Source organism: Heliconius melpomene, chromosome 21 (assembly GCF_056956725.1).
Source record: "Heliconius melpomene rosina isolate 202511_hmr_F chromosome 21, ASM5695672v1, whole genome shotgun sequence".
NCBI classification, from domain to species: Eukaryota; Metazoa; Arthropoda; class Insecta; order Lepidoptera; family Nymphalidae; genus Heliconius; species Heliconius melpomene.
This window is the reverse complement of record NC_140409.1, coordinates 14,000,285-14,013,978: the sequence shown is the minus strand read 5'-3', so window position 1 is coordinate 14,013,978 and position 13,694 is coordinate 14,000,285. Positions and strand designations below refer to the sequence as shown.

Here is a 13,694-nt window from a genome sequence, read left to right as displayed (position 1 = left end):
TGTAGATCATCTATAACTATAATATATATAAAATTATTTACGCTAAGGACAAAATAAATAAAATTACTTGAAATGAGCGTAAATATGTTAATAGTAGGTCGAGGAGCATGAGAGGACCGGTTTCGCGACCGTGGCATGCGACTGTCGATCTTTTATAAAAAAGTCTTAAATTTGTTTAATTTTGCTTTTTAAATACACTTGCTTTAGTTTTTAAATACACTTTTTATGCTACCTCCAAAGCTGTCTCACTGTGTTTGTCGGAGCACCGCGCTTTGCCTGGCTACCAGAACTAGGAAATGAAAATAATTCATTGTACGGAAATGAATTACGCTATCTTGGCGCAGTGGCACAAAGTGTGACTGTAATGTGACGGTTGTGGGTTCGATCTCCACTCGAGGAAGTGAAATATTTATTTACGTTTATATTTCCATTTATTTGCTCTGTTGTTGAGACAATGCGCGGCGTTGAGTTCTGCCACTCAACACGCAATGCCTCCAGAATTTGGCAGAAAGTGGGGAACGGAGTGTCTTAGCACTTGGTTCCCTCTGCCTACCCTGCTATGTGCGGGATACAGCGTGAAGCTGATAAAAAAATAATTAACTTTTTTTGTTTTGCAGCACTTTTGCAGTTCATACATAGATGCGTTTAAAAAATAAGATGTACCTATTTTTATAAGAACATTTTTCTGGTCTATTTTAATCGATATTTTATTTTAAGCAAGCAATTGTTTTGTTCATTTTTTAATGTTAGTTTTAGGGTCAAGGTCATGGGATGGGAAATGTAAAATCATGGAATATACAGCAAGGTATGCATGCAGTAGGAACCTACTGTTAAGCCACTCATTTCTCCATGCTGTACCTTGGAGACCTTACCTTGAGACAAGGCGTGGTGAGCGGCAATTGATCTACCCGAGTAGAAATTGAACCTATTACCGTCACGTTTATAGTCCGACCTTGTGCCGCTGCGCTATGACCGAATTAAGGAGGAATTGTGTGTTGAGTGGCGGAACACAACGCCTCGCTTTGCCTCATCGTTATTCGTTGGATCAATAAATTAAAAAAAAAAAACATTTTTCTTAATTTTTTTCTGTGTTTTACGTTAAATTTATTATATTTTTCAGATCTAAAAGAACTTTGGTCGTATAAAAATTATAAATTCCAATCGCATGTCCAGAACTAATAGAAGATGATTTACAACGACAGCTGTATAGTCACCTCCACAGCCAAGTAAGATTTTGTATGAGAATCTCAAGCTATTTCCATACCGCGTAGGAGTTGGACGCAGCCCAAGACACATACCAGCGAATTATGAAATAACTCTTTTATACATGAATTTCGAACTATAAATATGTTTACTGAAATGAATCCAGGATTTTTTTTATATTGCCAGACACTTAAAATACGCTGTCAGCTTGATAGTGTTGGTCTACTCAGATCAATTTTTGTGCCCATTTAAAAAATTGCTTGTTGGGTGGGGAAACTATAGGCTGTTCTTTCTCGTATGACTGAGAAAAAACAGAGTAAGAAATTTCTCTGTAAATATATAATCTTTTATAAATACTACTAAATATAATAGAAGCTGTCGACGTGTGCTGTTGTGGACGTTCAGCACACCATCTGAGTTTAAATGCGACAGTTATGGGTTCGATACCTGTGATTAACACACGTGCTCAATATTTCAAATGTTGGACGGAAAGTGCGGAATGGGCTGTATTAACACAACTTGCTAAGCTTATAATACAGCTTATTTATAGTAAGTATATTTTTATTTAGTGTTTACTTTAAGTTATAGTTTCATGTATATTTTGCTGCTTAAACTACATTACTCGGAGGAGGAATATCGGACATCTTCGTTTTAATTTAGAAATTTACCCGTTCGTTCTTATTTCAGATTAATATTCAGAATATGCTATATTTAAATAAGCTTGATTGCACCGTCTTATGAACATAAAGATAGCACCGTCAAGAAGACAGTTCCGCTGAGAAGAACTGGCTAGAAATAAAGAATTTCTATGGATAATCATATAATTATGATCAATGTTTTATATCCCTCTTATAGACTTTTGCAATTAAAAGAAAAGATATTATTGAGATTGGGAACGCGACGGTTGTTGATTCGATTGCCACCTGTTTTCATTTTCCCGCTCTGGTAGTACTGGAACTCAACGCTGCGCTTCATTTTGTTACCAGAGCGAGGAAATGAAGAAATGATTCTCCGAGTTTACAACCAGACATTGTGTCTAACAAAATATCTGCAAATAAATCTTGATACTTAAGAATAGAAATCAAAGAAAAAGAATTAATTACCTCTTAATGGCGATAAAAATTAAGGCCATAACGTTAATTAGACAATGCTATGGTAATAATAACCTAAAAACATTTAATTATGTAGTTGAACTTAATGACGCAGATGTGGCGCAAGGGCATATTTGAGCGACTGTTGTGGACTCAATTCCCACTCGAGGTGGAAGGGAGGAGGGTGGAGGAATTAATTATTATTTACTAATATTATCATTTCTTCGCTCTGGTACCAAGGCAAAGTACGGGGTGGAGTTCCGTAATACAATACGCAATGCCTCATGAATCTGGCGGAATGTGTGGAACGGAAGTGTTCTAATAGTGAATGGAGTGTCTTAACACTAGATTTCCAGGTTCCCTCTGTTTACACTGCTCTGTGTAGGATACAGCGTGAAGGTAAAAAAATAGTTGAACGTCCTGGCGCAGTAAGACAGCGTCCGACCGTAGACGCGACGGTTGTGGCTTCGATTCCCGTTCGGGGAAATTAATTATTATTTATTGATATTTCTACGCTCTGGTACCAAGGCAAAGCACAGCGTTGAGTTACGCCACGACGACCTATCAAATATCTGAATTTAATGTATCTGTCTGTTTTTTGAATAAGCTAAATAATGTAGTTAATGAAGTATATAAAGGTAGCTGGTTTCGCTTAGTTGATCTCGCTTTTATCTTACATGCCCTTACCTGTAGTTTTACATTTCAATGATATTGTATATCTTAATAGTTACTAATTATTATTAATTTCGCTTACAACAGGAAGTTAAACCTAGTGTCAAAACATTCCGTTCTGAATTTTCCGGCCGAATTAGATACATTTTGCGTCGAGTGGTTGAACTCAGCTCCGGGCTTTGTCTTCTTACTTTCCGGTAAGGGTTGAGTTCGAGGAAATGAAATTCCGAAAATTAAGTGGCGCGTATGAAACAGAGTTTCTAAACTATGGTTCTCTGTCTCTTCTAAGGCCTCTGCCTACCTTATTATTAGCGGGATACAGCGTGAAGCTAAAAAAAACTACGTTCTCTCTGCTCTCAGGTGCGGAGATGAAAAAAATCTTTCTATTAAAAACCAAGTAAAGTACGCATTTTACCAAGTTCACATAAAACGTATGAAAAATTTAATATTCCTTACTCCCCTCAATATAGAACTTATTTTCCCGTGTGTTAAATTTACAAGTAAAAATTTCAACTTTATATCTACAGACCTAAAGATTAAATTCGATCGTTCGTTTCTATCTCGTCCGTTGCTTCTTGACCTACTGCCGCCGCCATATGGTCAGTGGCCCTCTAACCATATTTATATATGAATCATAACGGAGTTCAATTTACATTGTAGTAATTACACTCGAATTTTACTTGTTCGTGACAAAATTGCGAATTTTTTTATTATTGTTCGATTTTTAGGTTCCAAATATCAAAAGAAAACAAAACGGAACGGAGGGACGGAGGGTTCCGTTAAGGTTTCGTTAAGGATCAGTTTGTCTGTCTATCAAGATATTTTTTTTAATTAGTTGTTTGTGGAGCAAGGTGTGACCGATTTATAAGTGTATAACTGACTATTGTAGAGTTATATGTATAATTATGTTTCAGAATCCGTTCTTATCGCAAGATTTTTTTATTTTTTATAGATTCATATATATATACGATACGAGGAGATAGGAGGAGGGACCCTAGTGATACACTCCGTTTCCCACATAGGTATAGCCCAATTTTCGAGAATCAGTATCGAGTGTAGGAACTCAACAACACGCTATGTCTTGTTTTCAGGGCGAGAAAATGAAAATTTTTTATTTCCCCGAATGAGAATCGAACCCTCAACAGTCGAGTTTACTCTCACAATATCTTTTGCACCATGACGGCCTCAATACTTTCAATTCTAACATTATACTTAATAATGATTATGGATATTTTGAGTTAAAATTTTTTACATTTTTCACAAGGAAATTTTTGTATTTTTAAACATAGAAGATTCATGCTTTTTTCGCACAGCAATAGGCTTTCAATTAACAGAGCCCGGAACTCAACGCCGCACACCCAGAGCAGGCCTAGATTTTTTTTTATTTTAAATTTAATTGAAAATATTTTGTCTGTACATTTGACTGAAATGGATAGAAGGACACTTAAAAAGAATAATGGAAAGCAAAAATATTTTTTTTAATTTCTTGTCTGCCTGTCTGTATAGTCTCTGAAAGTACAGAACCGATTTACGTAAAACTTTCACCAATTTCTTTGTTTTAATCCAGTTTAACATCTAAAGTTTATTTCATCAAAATCGTTTCATTAAAAAAAAGTTACAGTCATTTGAATGAATTTGAGGCATTAGTTTGCCTACGAAAATAATAAAGCAATGTTTATTTATATATAGATTGCTAAAATTCAACACCCTGATGAAGAACGACTTGATCTTCAAAGAAATATCAAGTAAATATATAGATTCTTCGGTTCGTTGGTTTGAAACATATAAAAATGTCTAAAACATCCTTTCTACGTGTACTTTGCAAATACAACTACAAAATAAACTATTAAACACAATTTCCTTTCCCTAAGTTCTTGAGATTAGCGCTTTCAACCAAACAAACACCTTTATAACATCAGTTATTAGATAGTAGACTATAGACTATGGGTACACCACGCCGCAAGTCCAATCGAATTATTTGATCCGTTGAACAAATGTTGTAGTAATATGTACAGTACAGTACTTTCTCTCACCGTTAGAAGATTTCGCTACATCATTATAGAACTGTTAAGCTTCTTAACTTAGAATTATGGAATTATATATGATTTTAAATATGGAAACCGTCGCTTGGATGGTGGAAAATGGTATATTAAAGACCAATTTGTTGTGAAGCGTGGCGAAGCGGTATGGCGTTAAACGCGACGTTTGTGGGTTCGATTTCCTCTAAAAAGAATGAGTTATATATATTTTCTCGCTGTGGTAACAAAAATAATACCTGTGTTGAGCATTGTCTCGAAAATTGAGCGGATAGTGGAGAACGGAGTGTTTTAACACTAGAAAGATATGCGGGATACAGTGTAAACTAATTGTTTTAGAAATGTTATTCTATGCTTTTAAACTGACTTCAAAGAGGAGGTTATTAATTTGATGTCAAATTTAGTTTTGTGTGTTTTTTGTGAAATTCAGTAACTTTATGGAACAAAAAATGTATCCCGTTTCTCTTAATCTCAAGATTAAGAGGTATCAATTTATTATATTTTGAAAATAATTAATTCCACAGCTTGAACCGAACTCACAACCTTCGCTTTTATAAACAACCATTGAGCCACGAGGGCCTCATTTCTAATTGTAAAATATAAATATTTTGCAACATGCTTAGTTTTCTTCTTCTTCTTCGTGGAGAATGCAGATAGTATTTTGCCAGTATTTAGCCACGTCGACTGCGGCTTCTATTGCCTCAATCAGGTCGTCATGTGAGCAAGTAGTCCATGGTTCCTTAGTTTTTTTTTAAATAATTGAATAAACACTCTAAAAGTGAAATTTCCACTGAGCCAATGCAGTGTTAACAATAAAGTTAGTTAATTTTGAAACGGAACTTGTGACTTCGTGAGAGAGCGCAAGCTTAAATACCTTGTCAAAGACTTAATAAAGCAATAAAGTTGCTGCTTCGTCGTCATTGAGAATATTTTTTTATGCTTTTTGTAATTAGAAAATGATGGCAAAATAAAAACAGATGGTAAGCATGGCGGTTGTGGATTCGATTTCTAATCAGGGGATTGAACTATTTTCATTTCCTCGCACTGGTAACAAGACAAAGCACGGCGTTGAGTCCCGGCACTAAATAATGTCTAAAAAAATGTGTGTTGCGTGGAGAAAATAGTGTTTTAGCACTAGGTTCTCCCCTGCGGGATACAGCGTGAAGCTTAAAAAAATCATTATAAATCGGTTCTATTGGGGACAATAAAAAAAAATCTATCGTACAAAAAAGTTTGATATTTACAAGTATTAATTAGCACTGCTTCCTCAGTTTTTGCTTATCGCATTCAACTACTATTCAATTTCGTTTTTAGGCTTAAAGATATTTATTTCTCAAAAAGACTTCACAGTCACTTACATGAGATTTGTGTCATTAATGTTTACAAATTTAAAAAGTCAGTCTTAGTAGGTACTTGCAAAATGTTCTTCATTTAACTTAGTACAAAAAAGGTACAAATTTATATAATATTAATTACTAGAGGGTAGAAATGTTCTTTTAGTATAAAGTTGTAGTTACAATGAGTGATTTTATATTATTTTCATAGTAACATTTTATATTTGTATTTATTATAATTACACATTTTTATTTACGAAATTTGACTTAGAAATTTGAAATTTATTATGCAGGTAGGTTAGGAAGTGTAGGGGAGAACTGGGGGATAATTTCTCGAAACTTTTCCGAGAATGGGAAGAAAACAAAACCTATTTTACTTATTAAAATCCACACAAACAAAGTTATGGGCGACAACTAGTTCAATATAATTTAAGTAAAAGTGCGAATATCGCGTGTAAACTGCAATTGTAACAGTTTTTGTCTATATTTTTTGTATGGAGATACGTTTCTATAGTAGTTCCTTGTTGGTGCTTGCGTAATGGTCGTGACAAAATACAATCTTAGCATCTCAGGTCAATTGCCGATAAACACGTTATTTAAAGCTTTGGATTAGTTTGTTTTTTATATTTTTTTTTATTATTAAAAAGATTCACTGGAAGGAATTTGTAGAAATTAGAAATAGTTTAGTACTTAGTGACTTATATAATTATCATATGCTATGTCACGCTATACGACGGAGGGATGAAATATTTATTTCTTTGCTCCGGTAGAAAGACAAAGCGCGGCGTTAAGTTAAGCCGTCACTCAACACGAAAAATCTCTATCGGCGCATATAATAATATCACGCTATCATATTGTGCTATGGAAAGGGCTATACTTGGAGTATCTGTGAAGGATTGAATTCAAAATGAAGTTATCCGGAGTTTGTCGATAGCCGGAGAACCAATGCTATCGACATAGCCCAAAGGATTAGTAGGCTGAAGTGGCAATGGGCTGGTCACATTTGCCGCAGAACTGATCACCGTTGGGGTAAGTGCGTTCTAGAGTGGAGACCACGCTTCGGCAAGCGTAATGTAGGACGTCCTCCAGCTACATGGGGTGACGGCTGGATGCGAAAAGCAAAGAATGATGAAGATTGAGCTCAGTGGCGTGCCATTGGAGAGGCCAATGTCCAGCAGTGGACGAGAACATGCTGATGATGATGATGATGATGATAATTATCAGGGGAGGGACAGCGAGCTAGTGCTAGGATACTTCGTTACCAAGGCACCTCCCAATTTCAAAACATTGCGAGTTGAGTGGCGGACTTAAACGCCGCTGTTTCTTATGTTAGCTGAGCGAGGAAATGTAAATAATTCACTCCCGGAATTTGAAGTAAGGAAAAGCGGCTAAAAAATTAGCAGAAATTGAACCTATATTCACAGTGTATAGTCAGACAAGCTAACTGTTGTCCAATCACTAAATAATATTTAAATTAATATTTATATTGTAACATAAAAAAGCTTTTAATAATAGCTTAGCTTAGCTTTTAATACATATGTTCCTTTTGAATAATAGCATTTAGCTTAATTTATCATTAAAATATTTCAATTCATTTTGTAAAATGGCAGCGTATAGAGTATTGTGGTCGAGAATTCGATGCCCGTTTGTGGTTTATCTGTTATAATAATAATATATATTATGACGCGTGATTGAAATGAGGTGGATATAATACGGGGTGTATTGGTTGGTAGTCATTGGGCCTTTTGATTTTCTTTAGTTTACTGAATTTAAAAACAATGTATTTTTATTATGCATAAGAATTATTAAAATTAATCAACAGGTATACTATCATCGTGGCTACTGGGTGTCATACGATGGTTAACCCTTCGATACCCACGCTGTAATTTTTTTATAATAATTAAAATCTTTTTCCGCACGAATAAGGCAAAGTACGATGAATGAATAATTCTCATTTCCTCGCTCTAACAACGACGTAACTCTGATCGGCGTTAAGTTCCGACATTAGTTCCGATATTGATTTGCTAAAATTGGGTGCCGCGTTGGGAACGAAGTGTACTATCGGTACCACTAGGGTCCCCCTGCCTACTCTGCTATATGTGGGATAGAACGTGAAGCTATAAAGAAACTAAATATTTAAAGTTTCACTAAAACTAATTTTCACTAGAAGTGCCATTAAGATAACATCTTCGTCGTAGTTTTTTTATAGAACATAAAATGATGAAAGATTATGCGTTAGCAGGCAGCCACTGCGACCAAATACTGTTAGATTGTACGAAACCCACTGTACGGAACAAGCGCTTCAAACTAGTTGTTAAAGAAAGAGAAACAGCTCTCTATTTTCTCCTTTTTTTTAAAAGGATTATATTCTATGTTTCTATACTAATAAAATATTTAGTCGTCGCCCCTTTGCTTGCGTAGACTTTAAGGCAAAAATATAACAGTAAGAATTTTGAGAAATTCCCTCTTAGTGTTTCCATACAAGTTGTATGCCTAACCTTGCTACATGCAAAATTTCAAGTTTCTAAGTCCACTAGTTTTGTCTGTGCTTTGTCTGCCAATAACTCGGAAATAGAAGAGTTATATATATATATATATGATTATATATTTCGGCCCCACGCAGCGCCGATCGAGATTTTTCGTGTTGAGTGACGTCTTTCGTCGTAACTTAACGCCGCGCTTTGTCTTGCTACAGGAGCAAAGAAATTAACATTTCATCCCTCCGAATGAGAATCGAACCTACAACCGTTGCGTCTACAGACACACGCATGCGCCACTGTGCCACGAAGGCCTCAGTTGGTTTTATTTTAACTTTACAAAGTAAATAAATAATAATAATAATAAATATTAAAATTTCTTAAAAAAAAAATTCTATGTCTTAAGATGGAGAATGTGGTAGAAATTTCTCAGTGTATTAAATTGCATTCTAGTTTCAATGTAATGTTTAAATTTGAATAAATAATGTGTAAATAAGAGTAAGATTTATTGATATATTTTATAACTTGTTTCTGATAACCATGCAAAATATTTGGCTGTGTTTTTATTATATTCATGTAGTTCCTAATTTGGTTCTGAGTAAGGGAATACCTAGTGTCATCTCACTCCGTTTTCTATTTTCTATTAATTTAGACATTAGGTTTTATAAAATATATATTTTACTTTTATATTAATTTTTCTGCTTTCGTTAAACGTGTCAAGCTTAGAAACTATTGGTTCGAATAAAAAAAATGTATGTAATCCAATGTACAACTTCTTGCATTTAGTATCTTTGATGTCATAAACAACATACAAACTACCTTTTATTAGTATGTAGATTTTATTTAAAAACCTGTGTCTGTATAATGGAAGATAATATATAACGATATTCGATTTATTTATTCGATTAATTATTTTGGATTTTTTTTTTTGTTTAATTGGATTTCGATATTGAATTGTTCGATTCGATTTGGGTATTTTTTGTAATATGTATGTATCATTACAGTTATTTTACAAAGAATATTGTAAATCCTTACCCAAATCAATAATTTAACATTTAAGGCTGTTTCAGAACGAGTAAATTTAATTATTCATTGACAGTCAATTCTGCTTATTAAAGGAATAATCATGTAGTTCAAGCGGGCGAAGCCGCTAGAGGGTCACTAGTTGTACACAAAAAATGAACCCGTAATCTCCTCACAACTAGTAAGCGCAGTTAACCACTGTACCATAATTGTGTCGTCGTGTGATACGAACCGTTTGACATGGTTTCCTCTAGCGCGGTGCTCGCGTACATGTCTCTATAGAGAGATATTTAAGTGTATAAAATGCAACACTACATCCGCTTACGTAACGGTATTTTTATCTATTTAATAGAAAATATGATAATTTTTAAATTAAATTCTTAAATTTCGCAATTTTTATTTAAGTATAATAATTAATATATGCAATATATATTTTTATGAAAGTGTAATTAAATAGTGTATATAAATACAGTGTCCGACTTTAAAGGCGGTTGTGTATTCCCACTCGGTAGAATTGACGGTAGTATAATCATATTTTTTTTAATAAAAATAACGAATTAATTAAGGAAAGTTTGGAACGGAGTGTCTTAACACTATGTCCCCTCTGTCTACCTTGTTGTGTGCGGGTAGATACGTAGTTCTCTAGCATATACACATCAATATCAGTCAATTTCACCTTGAACGTGACAATCTTCTGTTTTCCAATGCCTCATTGTTATATTCTCACTATTGAAATAGAAAACTTATAATTATATGAGAAAACAGCTACCGAGTGAATGGATGGATGTATTATGATTTAGTTTAACGCTTGATTGATCGGCGGAGGCGGATCTACCCTCAAAAAAGCTGTGAACAGTCGCGTTCTCGTACACCAAGTTTACAATATCCTGTATCATTAACTATATATTATATCGTCAACCTGAAGGGGCGTATTTAGGGATACTTTTTGGGGGAAGTGGTCTGGACGGGCAAATTTTTTGTTGTTAATAATTCTGGGTTGGCGACGGATCACCCGGCTCCTCTATTCCTACTTCCATGTCAATCTATCAACCTAAATAAACCGTGAAGACCAGAAGTGTGACATCATATTATAAAAAAAATCAAAATCACCTCAGGTTCACACTATATCCCGCACACAAGGAGAAGGGAACCTAATGCTAAGACACTTCGTTCTCCACTTTCTGAAGAATTCTGGAGGGATTTCGTTTCGAGTGGCAGGACTCAACACCCCGCTTTACCTCGACACCAGAACGAAGAAATGGAAATATAAATGTAAATAAATATTTAATCTCCTCGAGTGTGGATCGAACCAATAACCACGACAGACATGGTCATATTATAACTAAGCTTTATTTCTTTTTCTAGTGTGAGGTAGGTATTTTTTAATTCATAATTACTACGTTCTTAACAGTGCAGATAAATATTTTAATTGAATCTATTTAAAACGTGATCGCGTGTGTCAAAACATTCGAAATTATATTTTAGAAACAACCAACAGACACTCAGAGGCAGACTCAGTTATAAAAAATTAAAAAAAACTATCGAACGCGGAGTGTCTTATCGATGAACGGAAGATATATGACTCTCCTATCTCTGTTATATAAGATCTAATATATAAACACAATCATTGCAAGTATCATTAACCTATAATGATCATAACATTGATTATTGATTGTATAATCATTATAAATATCATTATAATTATTACAACATAGAAAAACACTTTCGTTGTTCAGAGAATGGTTCTTTTTCTTAAGTTATGGATAGAAGTCACGCTAGTACCGTCAGCTTCTTATGAAATGATTCATTTGTATTTAAACAGATGGTGCCAAAGGTGTTTGGTCGTAATATTTTTGTAGAAAATATTTCTTTCAATTATATTTTATATCAATTTTATTAAAGTATTTTTTTTGTTTCATTTTAATGGAAAATATTATTTATTTTGTGTTAAAGCCTAATTTTATTCAGCGAATTTCCAATTAAATATGTATGTAAAATTTTATTGATGTACCTTTATGTTTGTTTGTTCAGATTTTTTTCGGAAAGTAAAATTTAGTAGAGTCATAACAAGATTAGAAGTAGAGTTTTTTGATTGAAATGAAGTGCATTCCAAGTGAGGGAACAGTCCAGGTTTCATAAAAAAACGATTTATTATCTTTTGTGATACATATAAATATGTACCTCCGTATTGCTCATTAAAGTGTATATGAAGTTGGTAAAATTTTTCTTTAATTATTTTTATTTTTCTAAATAAAATATTTTTGATATGTGAAGCATAATTTTGTTGATATAATATCATAATAATAATTTCGCAATTTTATTTCCTATTTAAAATAAATTTCTACTTTAAGTTTAAATATGTATAAAAATAAATTATTATTAATTAATGTGCACTTTTACTTATAGAATTAAAATAAGAGTTATAAAATTTTTTGTTTATACAAATATCATAAAATATTTTACATTTTTTTAAAAATAAAATCCGTTATTTTTCGATACATGTAAATACATTCCATAAATGTACTTTCCTCCATTACCATCCAAACACTTTTAACACTTATACAAATAAACGATAAACTAAGCAAATAGATAATTAATATGAAATCAAACATAATTAGCATTATGACTGTTGACCTACTTTATACGAAACTCCCTAGAAAAAAATACGTGAACGTACCTCCAAATACGGTTTTGCCATGTTAACATTCGCGCTGCATTTATAGGCATGTATCATTTTACACGCCGAATTAATAATAATTCGCTTACCAACATACTTTGGACATTATAAAAAGTGGGAAGTGTGAAAAATAATGGGGGAACATTCCTCTCCCGGTGCCCGCCCACGTCACCTCAAAATAGAAACGGGTAAGGCTATGCGAATATAACATCTAGAGTTACATTGGTTTTGGTTGGTAGAAAAATCTAGGTTAGATATCGCTTAGCAGAGAAAAAAATTCACAAAAAAAAAAATATCAACTTACCTTGTTGGGACATCATTTGGCTGTAATGTTCTGTGCGCTGGACCCGCTCCTGCTGCACAACGTGCTCGTGCCGCTCGGAGCGCTCCCACCGTGATTTCTCCATTTTACACAAAAAAAAATATTATAATAAAATTTAAAATAACCGTCACTCGTTACTTATGTCTTATACACTATAACACGGGTTCATTTGGCTTAAGTCATTATAACCCAATCGACGAGCAAGACGTCGGTCGATTGCGAATTCTTAGCGGATAGTGAAGCTGCGCAGGAGTGGCGCAGCGGCGGGGTGGGTTACCGAAATAAGTAGTTATTTTGAGATATCGCCCCCCCTACGCGCCTCCCGCGTACACAGTGCACACTGTGCGAGTTTGTAGCTCTCAGTGGGCAGTGTGTCAGTCTGTATGTATCGCGGCATAAGAGTCAGAACTCAGATGAACGTCTCTACATTTTCTAAATTTTACAGGAGATTGAAAATACTGGGTATAACCACCAACCACCTCTTTTATTATTTTATATTATTCTATTTACCAATTTTTATTAATAGAGGTACTATATTATACTACCTCTATTAATAAAGGTAGTATAATAGTTTCACAGTATTTTCGCTCTCCTGTAAAATTTAGAAAATGTAGAGACGTTCATCTGACTTTTATGCCGCGATATGTATATATGTATATGTTATTATTTACTATAATATTATGGTATATTAGTGAAAATAAGATTTGTTGTAGAAAGTCTGTTTATAATGAAAAAAAAATGTTTATTACATCAATTGCAAAAATATAGAAATTAAAAAACAATATGTATAAAACATATTAAAATAATAGTAGAAAAAAAATTAAAATATATATTATAACGTGACCTACATTGGTATGTA

General features: G+C 33.7%; 1 protein-coding gene across 1 annotated transcript in view; it reads right to left on the bottom strand.

Moving 5' to 3' along the window:
- The window catches only part of sls (sallimus), a 111,135-nt gene extending 98,064 nt beyond the window's left edge, over positions 1–13,071 (bottom strand). Inside the window, exon 1 of the mRNA XM_085206653.1 lies at positions 12,818–13,071. Coding sequence (XP_085062779.1) covers positions 12,818–12,920 — 103 coding nt within the window. The 5' untranslated portion in view covers positions 12,921–13,071. The remainder of the gene's footprint in view (positions 1–12,817) is intronic.
- Between the last annotated feature and the right edge of the window lie 623 nt (positions 13,072–13,694).